This window comes from Boleophthalmus pectinirostris, unplaced genomic scaffold (assembly GCF_026225935.1).
Source record: "Boleophthalmus pectinirostris isolate CB_2022bp ecotype Guang Dong unplaced genomic scaffold, ASM2622593v1 HiC_scaffold_6, whole genome shotgun sequence".
In the NCBI taxonomy this organism is placed as follows: domain Eukaryota; kingdom Metazoa; phylum Chordata; class Actinopteri; order Gobiiformes; family Gobiidae; genus Boleophthalmus; species Boleophthalmus pectinirostris.
Window position 1 is genome coordinate 27,771,512 of NW_026571447.1, and position 14,938 is coordinate 27,786,449.

At 39.1% G+C, this 14,938-nt stretch overlaps 1 protein-coding gene across 1 annotated transcript; it reads left to right on the top strand.

Moving 5' to 3' along the window:
* Positions 1-2,311: 2,311 nt before the first annotated feature.
* On the top strand, positions 2,312-10,868 carry she (Src homology 2 domain containing E). The gene is made up of 6 exons (XM_020928007.2): positions 2,312-3,000; positions 3,601-3,727; positions 5,498-5,764; positions 6,542-6,842; positions 8,090-8,209; positions 8,923-10,868. The coding sequence occupies exons 1-6, from the start codon at positions 2,545-2,547 to the stop codon at positions 9,113-9,115; spliced, it is 1,464 nt and encodes a 487-aa protein (XP_020783666.1). The 5' UTR covers positions 2,312-2,544; the 3' UTR covers positions 9,116-10,868.
* Positions 10,869-14,938: the final 4,070 nt, after the last annotated feature.

Sequence of the window (14,938 nt, forward strand, 5' to 3'; positions counted from 1 at the left end):
TTCAACCTGCAAAATAATTCCAGGTAAGAGTTCAATATGTTCATGAATGTGATTAAAATTAGAAACCAAATAACAGATATAATTATATATTGTCATTATAGCCTACCAGTGGAAAATGGCAGAAAAGCCTATCTTTTGGTGAATTTACCATCTTTGTCCAAGAAATGAGAAGGTTGAAAGCGTGTGGAGTTTCCTTTTCATTCTCATGATACAATATAGAACTGATGAGAGAAAAAAACAAAGGACTAAGTTAAGGACAAGGTCATTTATTTGTTTAATTATTTATTCACTTGTGTTCACAAAGATCACAAAAAGTTTTTGAGAGTCTCAGCCTCAAGTGGAGGGACTATCCTGAGGGAGGTGCTCAGGAGGCATCTGGAACAGATGCCAACATGAAAGACCAGCAGCTCTACTCTGAGCTCCTCCCATGTGACTGAGCTCCTCATCCTATCTCTAAGAGAGCGCCCAGCCACCCTGCGGAGGAAACTCATTTTGACTGTTTGTATCTGTGATCTTGTCTTTTCGGTCATTATCCAGAGCTCATGACCATAGGTGAGGGGAGGAACGTAGACTGACCAGTAAATTGAGAGCTTTGCCTTTTGGCTCAACTCCCTCTTCACTACAACAGTTCGATAAAGCAACCATATCACTGCACCGATCCACTTGTCAATCTCACGCTCCATCCTACCCCCATTTGTGACCAAGACCCCGAGATACTTGAACTCCTCCATTTGAGGCAAGGACTCTCCACCCACTGGGAGAGACTCTTCACCTTTTTCTGGTTGAGAATCATGCCCTTGGATTTGGAGAGGCTGATCTTCATCCCAGCCACTTCACACTCGGCTGCAAACCGCCCCAGTGCACATTGCAGGTCCTGGCTTGATGAAGCCAACAGGACAACATCATTTGCAAACAGCAGAGACAAGATCCTGTGGTCCTCAAACTGGACCCCATCTGGGCCCTGACTGCACCTAGAAAATCTGTCCATAAATACAATGAACAGAACCGATGACAAAGGGCAGCCCCGGTGAAGTCCAACATGCACCAGGAACAGGTTTGACTTACTGCCGGCAATGTGAACACAGCTCCTGCTACGGTCATACAGGGACCGGACAGCCCTTAGCAAAGGGCCCCGAACCCCATACTCCCGGAGCACACCCCACAGGGCACCACGGTCATGGCCTGCAACCGCAGAGCCAAAAATTCAGGGCTGGGTGGAGTTCGGAGAAGCTACGGAGGAGGACTATCGGACAGCCTCAAAGAAATTCTGGCAAACCGTCTGGCCCCTCAAGAGGAGGAAGCAGTGCTTCACCAAACCTGTTTATAGTGCAGGGGGAGAGCTGCTGACCTTGACTGGGGAGGTTGTCAGACGGTGGAAGGAATACTTTGAGGATTTCCTAAATCCCACCGTCACGTCTTTCAAGGAGGAAGCAGAGGCTGGGGACTTAGAGGTGGACTTGTCCATCACACTGGCTGAAGTCAGTGAAGTGGTTGACAAGCTCCTTGGTGGCAAGGCTTGTGTGAAATGGTTTCCCTGCAACACCATAAAACATCTTATTAATGTTATATTAATAACTACTCAATCTGTACTGAGATGTACAGTAAAGCATTAAGTCTTCATATCTTTATCCTTTTCAAACTCTTAAAGCAGACAGTGGCTTTCCTCAATAATTTGATCCTACCCCACTCCCATTCCAAAGTCTCTGAATGTGGTGAGGACAAATCTCATCTCCTTAAACGTTCTCCATTAACAAATTCAGACCCTAAAAATATCAAATGTATTTTTAAACTTGACCATGTGTCAAGTGTCAGGATTTTATTTTATTTATTTATTTATTTTTTCTCATAATTTAGAAAAATCAATGTAGCACTGTGCTGTAGAAATGACCTTTAAAATTGAGATATCCTCTAGAAAACTGACACCAGCTTTTATATTGTTTATAGTGCTCTGGGAAGTTTCAACTTTGTCTAAAATTTGACGTTTGTAGCATTTTTAGCTTCAACTCCGTCAGGGACTGGTCATAGTCACACATGAATTGACGACTGATGAATTGACAAAAGTACATGTTTTTTTCCTTTGTTAAACATATGATAAACTGAAGCTAGTTTCTTTCTGTTACATTTTTCAGCATAATTCATGCTTTATGTGAATCTCTCTCTCCTCCCTCCCTTAGCCCCTCCCCTCCTTCCCTTAGCCCCTCCCCTCCCTTGATCAGCCCTTCCCCTCTGTTGGGACATCTTCTGCTCACAGCTTTACTTTACATTTTCATTATTTCTTCAGGCACAGACTGGGCGCACCTCCTCACTCAAAGGGAATGGGATCCTCACTGGGCTCAAAGAAAAACTTTAATTTTTTCAGACTTTTTGCCTTAAAGAAGTTTCTTTTCAAACTACAGGGATAGCTGTTTGGTTGCTGTCCTCCTATGGTGCATCATTTGATTTTCTCTGAAATTGTGGAAGTCTAGTGCAGCTTGTTTTAGGTTTAGGTTTAACCATAACTTGCACATAAGCTAAATACAGGACCACAGCACTGATCTGACAGTCATGGCAAAGTGGTTTAAAGATTTCCCTATTAACTTGAAGAATGGCAATGAACGTGCACGCTCTGCCTCCGAGTCCGGTCCGCAGACCAGATCCAAACCTTCTTTTTCTCGGGACAGTCTGAAAGGCAGTCCCAGAAAAGATGGAGGGGTTGGGGGTCTTCTAGTTGGAAGAAACAGGAAAAACTCAGCCATAGAGTTGGGTCGTAATAACGCAGGGTCTGGGGGAACTGTGTGGGATAGTTTGACTTCAGGGAAAAGTCGGAAAAACTCCAAGATTGAATCAGGGACATCACCAGAAGAGCAGCGTCAGGTGAGGAGCTCGAGTCTGGCTCAAGCCTATATCAGCAGAATGATCAAAGTGGACAAACAGCAAGACAAGACTTCTAAACTCACGGGGAAGAGTGAGAAGCAAAGCCTGCCTGAAAACGACAAGGGGAGAACGGATATTAAAGCAACGGTGAGTAACTTGATTTTATGTAACTTTTTTGGTAGAAGGCCCGCCACCTGTTTGTCTCCATGGAGATTGTATTGCTCTGATATAGACAGACTAATAAGTGTTACTCAAACATGTGAATGAAAAGAAAAACACAACTCCAGGCATGTTTTTGAAGTTAAAATTTGCAAGAGTCAATTTTGCATGATATAGGACCTTTAAAAACTGTCCATAAAGTGCCTACTCTGACATGCAATCAAATTCAGCTTTTGTTTATTTTTCCCTGTATTAGTTCACAAGATCAAGTTACCAGTTCTATCAAAGCAGTACAATGCCATTTGACTTCTTTGTATCCCATCAAACGGGCCGTACAATGCACTGACCTCCTTGCGCAAGAATTTCCGGTGGTTCTGTCACTGTTAAAGACACCGCGTCCTTTGAGTGAGATATCTGATTCTCCTTTTATGTTTGATGTTTAGATGCTATTCGTCCATTCCTCCTACCATTTTTATGCACCAAAATACCTTGAAAACACACAAACCTCCATCAGAAAAGTTGCATAGTGCAGCTTTAAGCATGAATATTGAATTTGTATTGTAAGTGATGTTTGTTGTGTGTTTTTAGCTAATTATTCTAGAGGATTACGCCGATCCTTTTGATGCAGAGAAAACCAAAGAGCAAAGAGAAGCGGAGAGAGCAGGAATCAATGATGGATACATGGAGCCATACGACGCGCAGGTTATTATCACAGGTAAGTGTTCATGGTCCTGTTTAGATCATTTTATGTGTGAGAGACTTGAGACAGACAAATCAGCTCTCCTGTTGTGGTTCCAACTAAACCAGCTCTTTATAGACAAACTGTGTTAAAATGAAGCTCAGATTAAAGTTTAATAAAGCCTCAGACAGAGCAAAGTCTACAGTCAGCATCATACCTCCAAGGAATGTTGATTTTATTATCTATTTACTTATTTATGTATTTATTTTGGGCAAGTAAGAAATGTACATTCTTTTACATTGGAACATATAACATTAGTGAAATCATAGCAGAAATAACAACAAATTTGCCCAAAAAGGAGTGGGAAGAAGAAAATGTATTTAATCCCACCCCCTTCCTCTAATCTAACACAATGATCTTTTTTTTTTTTTTTTTTTTTTTTTTTTGCATTTTATACATTTCACACATTTTACATTGAATTATATGAACTATTTACAAGTGCGGACAAAGAGTCACTGTTATAGTCTGGTAACATAACTGTATTGCAATAATATGTAAGGATACCAACAATGATAAGGAAAATTAAGGACTGATCAAGTATCAATACAGAAAAGCCATGTTTATTTGTTTTCAATAAAACATTGTCATAGATTAAGAAGAGAAAAAATGTGAATTTACTTTTTGGCATATTGTCCAGTATTATATATATATTTTTTGCTTGCTATTATTAGAAGTGTCTATTGAATCTTATCGTCCGAATTGGCTTCCTTTGTTATTTTAGGGGTTTAAGGTCTTAAACGTTTAGGAACCTCTGGCCTATTTGGACTATTCAGATTTATAAGCAAGTTTCAGTACTTTTGACATATTGCTTTCATGCAGTCGTCACATTTGAACCCCACTTGATCTGCCCTCTCTCATCGCTGGTGGTTGCTATAGAAACAGTGTTGTGCAGGGACAATGGGTGCAGCTTCCTTTTCCAGCTTCCTGTCTCCTGCCTGCACTTCCTTTGCCCCATTCTCTACATAGGAAGTTGGCCCCTGACCGCCCCTCTCATGTACACATAGAGACACGTACAAACACCTTATAAAATAATGCACCACAGCCCCTCGCCACTTCTAACCCAATCATTTCCCAGCAGTCAGGAAGTGGGACCCGGTCTGTCAGCCAATCAGCAGCGGCGTTGACCTTTTCTTCCTGTAGCCCCATTGTTTGGTCACACAATAGTGCAGACACAGAGGCTACCTGTCAGACAGTGAAAAACAGACTGTGTAGAAATTCCCTGAAATGTAGAGACTTATTCATAACAAATACAATATCAGAAGAATAGAAAAGTTTTAATCAAGGTTAAAAGCCAACAAACGTATTAACATGATTTACAGTTGGTATTTCACAGAAAACCACATGATATCAATTGAGAATCTTTATTCTGCATATTATTTGAAGTTCAATAATCCTCCAACAACCCTGCTATGGCAATGATGTTAAAGGAAATAGCAATGATATGCACTGCAGTGATTTTAAAACTGGTGTAGAGTCTAATGGACCCATGGACGGCATTAGTTGACTTCTGTATATACAATGTAAAAAAAAAACAAAAAAAACAACAGATGAGATGGTGTGTCTAGACTTTTGACTGGTAATGTATATGTACAGTGATAGATGGGCCCAAGCAAAATAATTTAATCAAAAGGTCTGACTTTCCTCTGTCCGCTGCTTTGCTTTTGCCTGTGACATTTACACATACATTTACGAGAAAAGTCATCTTAAATCCCTCTCTTAAATCTTAAATCCCTCTCTCTGTTGCAGAAGTGCGCAGACGTGGGTCCAAGGATCTGCTCAAAGTGTGTGTTTTGGTGGATCGGGGCCAGACGGAGGGGAAGTCTGAGGAGGGGTCTCCCACAGCCCTGAATATCTACGACACCCCGTATGAGGGTCCCAGTGAGGGTGGTCCTGACACAGACAGTGAGGGCGTGTGGATCCCTGTGTCGCGCCCGGAGTCTGATGTGCGTCCTGCTGGAGAGTACGAGCTGCCCTGGGAGTGGAGGAAGGAGGACATTGTCCGAGCGTTGTCAGGTACATGGAGACACAATAGATACTTAAAGATGTGTTATGTCACTTTTCTGGTGGAAAGTACAGCGTCTGATTCTGGGTGATTCTTGACACCTGAGTTTCCACGGTGATGCTTTTACTTTTGTGGTGTTGTTCCACAGTATGGCATTAAAATAATCTATCTTGCATTTATTGAAATATAGGTATTTTTATAGCTCACAAACATGCATTTTTACTGTGAGTGAGATGGACAAAGATAACTGTGAAACATTTCATATAAATATATTATATATTATGATGTCTGAGCTACTGTGTCCAAATAATTTCCTTTATGGATCAATAAAGTTTGTATGAGTCTAATACAAAGCAATAACATCTCCACAGAGAGAAGCAAATGGCAAACTCTGATCCAGAAAAGTTTCATAATGCACCTATAATATGGACATAGCAATTAAAATGAAGCCTTTTCAAAGGTAGTTTAAAACTGTACATTGGAATATAAAGGCATGGGGGGGTCATATTATTGATGTAATTAAGTGTTATTGATGCCATAATATAATTCAAAGTAGAAGTTTATATTGTTATTGTATTTATATATATTTTCGCTATGGACATTGGACAGTACCCCTTACATTGTTTATAGTGACTGATATTTTTTAATAGGGTTTAGGGGATTCCTTAAGTAGGTAAAAAATATAAATATTATATTATGACATTGATATATAAATATTTTTGTTGAAATAAGAAACAAATACCTCAATAATGTAATAATAATATTGTTTTTTTTATCATTTGTGTTAGCTCAATTTGAGGCAGTGGACTGTTCAGCCACCAAAGAAAACAGTGCCACTACGAGACCCAGGCAGAAGAACTGGACCAAGACCCTTGTATCTTCCACTCCGTCTTTCCCCTCCTCTCCGATTCTCAAACTCTCCCCCCTCACTCCCCCCTCTTCCTCCTCTTTCTCTACACTGAAACCTCTGCCCCTCTCTCCATCCTCCAGCTCAAACAAACTGTCTCCCCCTTCACCCTCTTCGCCTGGGAGCCCACTAGAGGGAGACGCAGCCCGAGTGGACCCCTGCCTGCCCCTGGAGAAGCAGAGGTAAGAGAAGAAAGAGCTCTGTTTGATTAGAATAAGACCAAATACTGTACTTGGTTGTGTTTTCAAATTAGCCTTTCATGTGAGACCCTTTTAATTTTCACTACAGTCTTTTCTTTTATTCTATATTTTCTTAGAATAAAACATTTTTATAGCATTAATAACTTATGATACGAAACCTTTCTGGTGGAGGATCTGTTATGGAGGATGGAAATGTTATTGCTTTGCCTGGAATGTTGCACACAATGGTATTATCCAAACCAGTCCAACTTTATTTGTATAGTACATTTTAGTGCTTCACATAACACTGTAAAACATTTAACTCTAAAAAGTCAGCAGTGTTCTAAAAAAAATGAACCAATAGAATCAATAGATAAAAGAATAATAATAAAATTAATGAATAAAAATAATTAAATCAATAAATAAATGCAGTACTAAAAAAATTAAAATGATCTATCTTTATGGAGTCAAGCAGGTGAAGCCACCAGGTCAGTTACAGGCCAAATGAAAAGACAACCCTGATAAGAATTAGAATGCACTTTCTCAGGGTGTGTTGTTTAGAAATAAAAACAACCAATAAATGACTAAATGCAGGATAGACAGGTTTAATGCCTTGCTGTGGAACATCCAGGGAGAATCAGAATATCTCCATGGAGACAAGCAGTTGACGGACCCTTTACCAGAAGAATTAGATAGTACACCTTTGTATATAGTATATATATTATACTATTGTATATATGTACAGTACACTGTATGTATATATATTCCATTGAAATAATTGTCCTGTAACGAAAACTTGACTTCTTCTGAGTTGATGGTCCTCTCCATCTTGTGCACTGACTCTGTTATGTGTCAAGTGTGAATAAAAGTCTGCTTAAACACATAGAAAACATGCTCACAGCTGCTTTCATAATGCGATATTGTGGAGCCTCTCATGCGTAAACCCTTGTTTATAAATGGTGTTAGCCTGTAGGCATTAGCACCTTGTGTTCCGTTAGCTGCTCATGTTCTTATGTTCAGTTATTGTACTGTATACCTCAGGTCTTTCACCTGTAACAGTGGAGATCTTTCTTAGTTTTTTGTACAGTGTAAATCAGAGCTGGCCTGTTGTGTTCTTCACCATGTTTTCCTCATCCTCACACCATCGCTGCGTATCATTGACCTGACATTTGACTTATCTCCATATGTCAGTGTGCTATATGTCAGTGATCGTCTGTCTCTCTCCCCTCACCCCTCGCCCCCCCCTGGAGCTGGTACCATGGCAGCGTAACCCGACAGCAGGCAGAGACTCAGCTGCAGCGCTGCAGGGAGGCCAGCTTCCTGGTGAGAGACAGCGAATCAGGGACCAGCAAATACTCCATCGCTCTGAAGTGAGTGCACAATATAGACTGCTGCGTGTGCTTTCTGCTCAGGATGCAACCACTTCATAATGCAACATGTACACTTTTATTTATAGACTGTCTTTTTCTGCTGCATCACTCACTGATCACTATTCAACCCATCTAATAACTCTGTCTAAATATAGACTTCAGTTACAGGCATGTCGGCATTTGCCAAAGCTAAAATGTTCAAAGTGAGTAGAGTAGCGAAAAGGTTGTACACAGGAAAGAGTTACTTCAAAATACTATTGCTCATTTGAAAGTAACTGTAATAGTAACTGTCTGGACATAATATCTGATTCATAATTTTAAGTTTTAATTTTAATTAATTTTAATTTAGGCCTAATTGGAAGGGCCTAATATCTAAAGGTGCAGCCCTTGAAAAAACACATCACATGTGTAGTCATAGTGGGAAGAGTAATCAAAACGTTAGAGTATTGAAATTACTCAGAGAAGTACAATTTTATGAAAAAGGTGCTGAACTAAATGAGCAAATGTTAGTGCCGCCCACCTCTGAACATTAGGCTCATATTTACAGTTGAAATGATGTCATCCTTCAGAGGCGGACATCTTGTGTTTTTGTGTGGGTGTCTGCTTGATTGCACATTTGTTGTTTTGCTCTCATTCACTGAAGTGAACACATTGCAGGCACCACTTTTCTTGGAACAACACTGTAAGTCTGTTTGTGTTTGTTTTTTGTTTAGGACCAGCCACAGTTGTGTACACATCATTGTGGCACAGACTAAAACCTGCAAGGGCTTGGTCTACACGCTGGATCAGAGTAGCTGTGTGTTCTCCTCTATCCCTGAGCTGGTACATCACTACTGCATACACAGACTGCCTTTTAACGGAGCCGAGCACATGACCCTGCAGCATCCGGTTCCCAAGCAACAATAAACTCGGACAGAGCCAAACTGACAGGAAGAGACAAGCACAATCACGAGATACAAGAGCACAAATTTGCACACTTGTAAAAACTTTGTACATAGAAGACACGCCGAGTCAGAGAGACACTGCTTTAGATATGTGATGTGAAAAGTAGCTATCAAAGCAATTTTATTTACTGTGGTTTATCCCAACAATGTCCTTTGCTCACATAACGAACTAAATTAAACTAAAATTACATGCATTTTTGCTGGCTAAAATTATGATTATAAGTGGATATTTTCATGGACTAAAAATACAGATTTTGTGGAATAATAAAAACTAAACAGTCCCAATCAGTAATCAGTCCCAAAAGCCCCAAACCAGACAATAAACAAACTGAGTGTCCAAGGACCATATGTTTACATGTCCTATGAAACAATGACAAACTATTTTATCATGGTTAAAGGGCCTATATTAAGTCTGTTTTCTAATCTATGCTATACTGTTGTTTATTTATTGTCTCATCAAAAACATATCTATAATTTTGTTTCGTATAAAGGATGTGTTCCACTGTGTTTTTAAACTCCATACACCTTCACTAAAATCATTTGGATAATTTCAGCCCAGCAATTGCTTATCTATACGAAACAAAAGGTAGTTGAAAACTTCATAACATTACAAGGTAGAACAGAGTATTTTGAGCTTTGGAGGTCATGACAGACTAACAATTAAAGGTTACTCAAAAATGTGTGATAACATGACACCTACAAGAGTCAATTTTGCATAATATAGGACCTTTAAAAAATCTGGTTGACTAAAACTATTATGCATTCAGTCAGCTAATTTCTACATGACATTTTCCTCTACTAAAACTTAAAACTTGACTTGGACGAGTGGGTCATAAAGTAGTGTGTTCTATCTGGTCCAAGCTTTGGCATTATTCGAAAGCTTTATGACCTCCTGAAAAGACATCTTTACACAGAGCTGCTGATATCAACAATTACCAACATGGCACTTAGAGCAGGAGCGCAGTCTGTGTGATCAATACACATGATTGGAGTATATTCTTTCATCAATCCCACCTGCCAATCACAGTATTGATCTGTACAGAAAATCATACTCATTTACCAACCACAGTGTCAGTCAAGAGAAAGAGGGTATTGATCCTATAACTAGTACTGTACTGTGGTGGGAGGGGAAGCACATTATACTGCTCAGTCAGCAAGAAGCCTGTGCATAAAGTCATGCACAAAATGTCAATATTATAAATGTTATGAGGCTTTTTCAATTACAACTTTGTGCAAAACAAAGATTATTATATTTCGGAAAGAGAGTTGGCTGATTTGAAATTTTACAAGATACCACCAATATTGTTGTTCTGAAATTAGAACATTGAGTATGATGTCTGTTAATGGGTTTCAGCATCCTGTTACAAGACTTTTTCCCATGAAAAATGTGTTTTATTTAAAAATGTTAATCACCATAGCAACTGTCCTAATTTTTCGTCATTCTGAAACCCAGAGATAATATGGAAACTGCAGCAAAAAATGCTGTGTAATCTTCTATTTGAAGGTTTTAATTTCCTGTTTATACGTGAATCCTTTCCCATCCTTCGAAAAATAGAATGGCTTGTTTTGGATTGTTAATTGCTATGGCGACTAGTCTGAACACTACACTTTTGTGCTGAAATGTATGTAAAAGACGACTGAAGTGGCATGATGTTTTGATATATTGTATTGTATTACTTTCTCTTAAATAAAGTGTCATTAATTGTTACGAGAAAGCGACAGTGTGTTTTTATTAGAAATGCCAGCAGCAAAAGTCAACTGCACTGAAACAGATACGAGGCGCTAACCAGAGTGGATCTATGTGTTTTTCTCTTGTAGCTGTGAAACCATTGACCTGAGTGTGAAATCAATTACAGCCAACACGCATTCACACGCAACCCTATGTATACACACAGGCCGCACATCTGCACTTAGGAATTACTGTCATACCAAAATACACAGGCCTATAGTACGCATACACAATGAAGGAAGACGCAAATGGCAATAGACTTCAGCAGCATTAGCATAACACAACACAATATAGGCTTTATCCTCTGTTCTGTGCGTGCGTTGCGATGTCCCGTACCAGTAAACACCAGAGGTTTGGCTGTGATGCTCCGAAACATCTTTGGGTTTGGTGTATTTGTGAGGGGGCGTGCATGCAAGCGTGAATGGGCCCTGTGCATCCATGTGTGCATAGTATGTGTGTGTATATGTGTGTGTATGTGTGACAGAGATAGAGCACAGACCGGATTTTTCTGTACAGGGATTACCAGGTTGCCATGGTGATTAGTTAGAAGAGAGGTAGGGCCATGTCTCGAACGAAAGGAGAGGGAGAGTGGGACTGACTGCAATATGGGAAAAACGCTATGAATAACTGTGGATTTGATGTAGTAAGCATATTGACATATCATATTGTGAATGGAGAGAAGCAACCTGTAACATGTTAGAAATGTAGTTTCTTAAAAATACACTATGGAAATTTTCTCTGCCATCAATATGCGTCATCTGAAATGTTCTGCAGGGTGGAATTAAACTTATATTTTTTGCTTTTGTTCAATTACAGGTGGTTTTACTGCTCAAAAAATGGCAAAACAGACATTCTTGCTGTGAATGGGCTTGCCTTTCCACATACTTGACTTGTAACTTGCGTTGGTGGTGCGTGGGGATAGATTGTATGTTTAAAGGGTCCGTATTACACTATTTTCTGATCTATGTTTCTATTGAGGAAGACAACCTTTTCCTCTTGTGTTTGTTAGTTTCTGCTTATATAAAAAATACACTTGAAACAGAAATAAAGTCCAGATAATTTATTTCTTCTAATATTAGAAAACCATACTTGTACAAGGAGTCTGTGTCAACATTCCCATGCAGAGACTCAATGTTTAAGCCTATACAATCACTTTTATACTATAGTGGGAGGCTACTGTGGTTTAGATTTAGTGCCTCTTGGTGCATGCACAGGCCAGCCAGGTCTCTTGGCACGTTGCACAGTCCAATCAGACTCCATCCGGGGTGTTATCTGGCTAACAAGTCATGACATCATCCCTATCAGTCGTTCTTGTCCTATTTAGTTAGTTTGCTATTAGATAAATTGGAATATCATGCATTTGTCTTGACATAACGTGATCAGAGCCCTTATCTTCAAATGGCCTCGGTACAATAATGAACTATAGAAGTGATTATACAAAACATCTAAGCCTAGTTATTTATCCTAACTTTTCCTCATCAAAAATAAAACCTAGAGTTTTGCTTCATTCACACATGTTTAACACACAAAGCCTGCATATTTAGGCTGAGTTTTTCATGTGGTAATACAGGAAGTGCTCTACTGCATTTTAAAACTCCATACTTTACTAGAATCATTTGGAAGATTTCAGCCCTGGAACTGTCATCCTCTACTGAACAAAAGGTAAAAAAGTAGCTGTTAACTTAAAAAATTACCACTTCATGACATCACAAGGTGGAACAGAGCAGTTAATATGTAGACGTACTATTAATAATAAAGGATTACTCAAACTTAAACACAACTTCAAGTATATTTTTGATGAGGTAACATTAACATTATATGTTCAAAGCGCACAAGAGTAAATTTTTTGTTATTGGACCTTTTTACTGTTTTAAGTCTCATCTTAAGACCCACTTTTATTCTCTGGCTTTTAACACTGCATGAGTGGTGTGGTCCTCTGTGTCTTTTATTTATTTATTTTTACTGTATTTTATTGTTTTTATTTATTTATTGCTATTATGTGGTTTTGCTCTTATTTATTTGACTGGTTTTATTGTTTTAAGACTAATATGATTAAATCTGAGCATTTATTTTATCATTATCAGCTCTTTCAAAACTATTTGTGAAATGTGATGTATAAATAAAGTGGATTGGGTTGGATTTAATGCCATTTTGCAGAAGATTTTAGCTAAAGCAATAATATCTCCATAGAAACAAGACAGAAAGTGACACAATGCACGTTTAAAATCATTGTCTAACCTTAAACTCCAGACACAATACATTTCTTTATTGATTGGTTCACATTCTGACCCTCTCCCACTAGGTCAGGGTACAATGGACAATAGCAGCGGTACATGTGTTCAAGACAATGCAGCTAATTAGTGTGCAGAGGTCTCAGTCAAACCTCTTTTGTGTTGTGCAGTCATTTTAAATCTTAACCATCCTGCCACACCACGAGTCATAAATGCTGCCAAACAATGACCACAATAACCATAAATCTGCTCTTTGGTTTCCCTTTATGCCCCCACTCTGACAGCTCTAACCTCAGCATCTGTTTTGGAATAAATTTAGGCACCCTCCTCCTCTGAACGTGCCCAAATTGTCTCATTCTGACCTCTCTGGTTTTATTTATAAAGTATCCAAATTAAACTGCTGCCCTGATTTTCAACTTTCCTTTAAATCCATGTCATTTGCAGAAATAAACGCAGCATTTTCAGCTGTCTTGTTCCCTCTGGTCTGACTCTTCTTCATTACCCAGTGCAGGTGTCAACTGCTTTTAAGGATTTTATATCAAGTACCACATAAGAAAATACTTGGCTGTACGAGTACCATTAGATCTAAACCTAAGCATGAGAACATATTTATTTATATCAAATCGAAATTGCAATTTGAATGGATGCAATTTACACATCTCAAAGACTGCAGCTTTTGAAGTACCATAAATTCCTCCACAAACAACAAAATATCCTGTCTTATCTTCATAAAAACTGCTATGCCCATATTTTAGATTTGTATAAGCATGTTCTGAAATCTGATTCTTTTATTAGTTTGTCAGTTCATATTTATTTTTGTCAATTCTCCTCGATGTTTTCAGAATGTCAACTTTGAACAGGATCCTTAAAGGTGCATTGTGTAACATTTGTGGAGGGTCTTATAACGCCTGTAACAGATTTTATTACAATATTCTACAGCCGTGTCCATTTAAAAGGAGAATCAACTAGGGATGTAACAGTAACCGAAATATTGTGATATTGTATCTTCTCAGAGTAATATTGTGGACCATCAAAATATACCGAATTACAAGTCTCTTCGCTTAAATTAAGAGTTATGGTGCAGCAATAGCTAAAAAAAAAAAAAAAAAACTGAGGGAACTACATAGACCATGATCTTTTGCTCCATTTCACTGCAGATGACAAGAAGAAATAACAGTTCTAAGCACTTTTTAGTCTTAGTGCTTTGGATTAAGTATCCAAAAGAAGAAAGAAAATATCTTACAGAGAGATTTGGATATTGTTACATCCCTAATAGTGAACCTCCCCACCTTATCATGAGCTTTCCCACGATATTGCAATAAATATCATACTGTGAGGTTCATAAAGTGACAATATCGTATTGTGAGACTCGGATATCATCACACCCCTAGAATCAACAGGTCACAAGGGTGGGAGAAGTCTGTTGAGTTTGTCAAAAGGTTAAAAACTTAGCGGGCTAGTCCAGAGGTCCTGGCATTTAGTGTCACCCCGTGGCAGGCAATTGACGGCTGGCATGGCTGGTGTGGCACCTCGTCTCCAGTGTGCCCCAGGTTCACCCACAGAGCGGTCAGTACGTCTTGGACTGCCTGAGGACCTCTTCCGAACAAAGAGACAATCAGGAGTGAGAGAGAGTGTGAGACATGCACATTCAGTTGAAAGGAAAGCCAGTTAAAGACCCAATTTAACATTAACCCCTTTAACATTTCTGGTGAGTCCTATAAATGCCATGGGGTGAGCTGCTTCTTACTAACCTGAACAAAAAGACAACTAGGTGTGTGTGTGTGTGTGTGTGTGTGTGTGTGTGTGTGTGTGTGTGTGTGTGTGT

Coding starts and splice junctions, on each gene's coding strand:
- she (XM_020928007.2), top strand. CDS start 2,545: ATGGCAAAGTGGTTTAAAGATTTCCCTATTAACTTGAAGAATGGCAAT. Junction 3,728..5,497: donor CGCGCAGGTTATTATCACAG/GTAAGTGTTCAT, acceptor TCTCTGTTGCAG/AAGTGCGCAGACGTGGGTCC. Junction 6,843..8,089: donor CTGCCCCTGGAGAAGCAGAG/GTAAGAGAAGAA, acceptor CCCCCCCTGGAG/CTGGTACCATGGCAGCGTAA.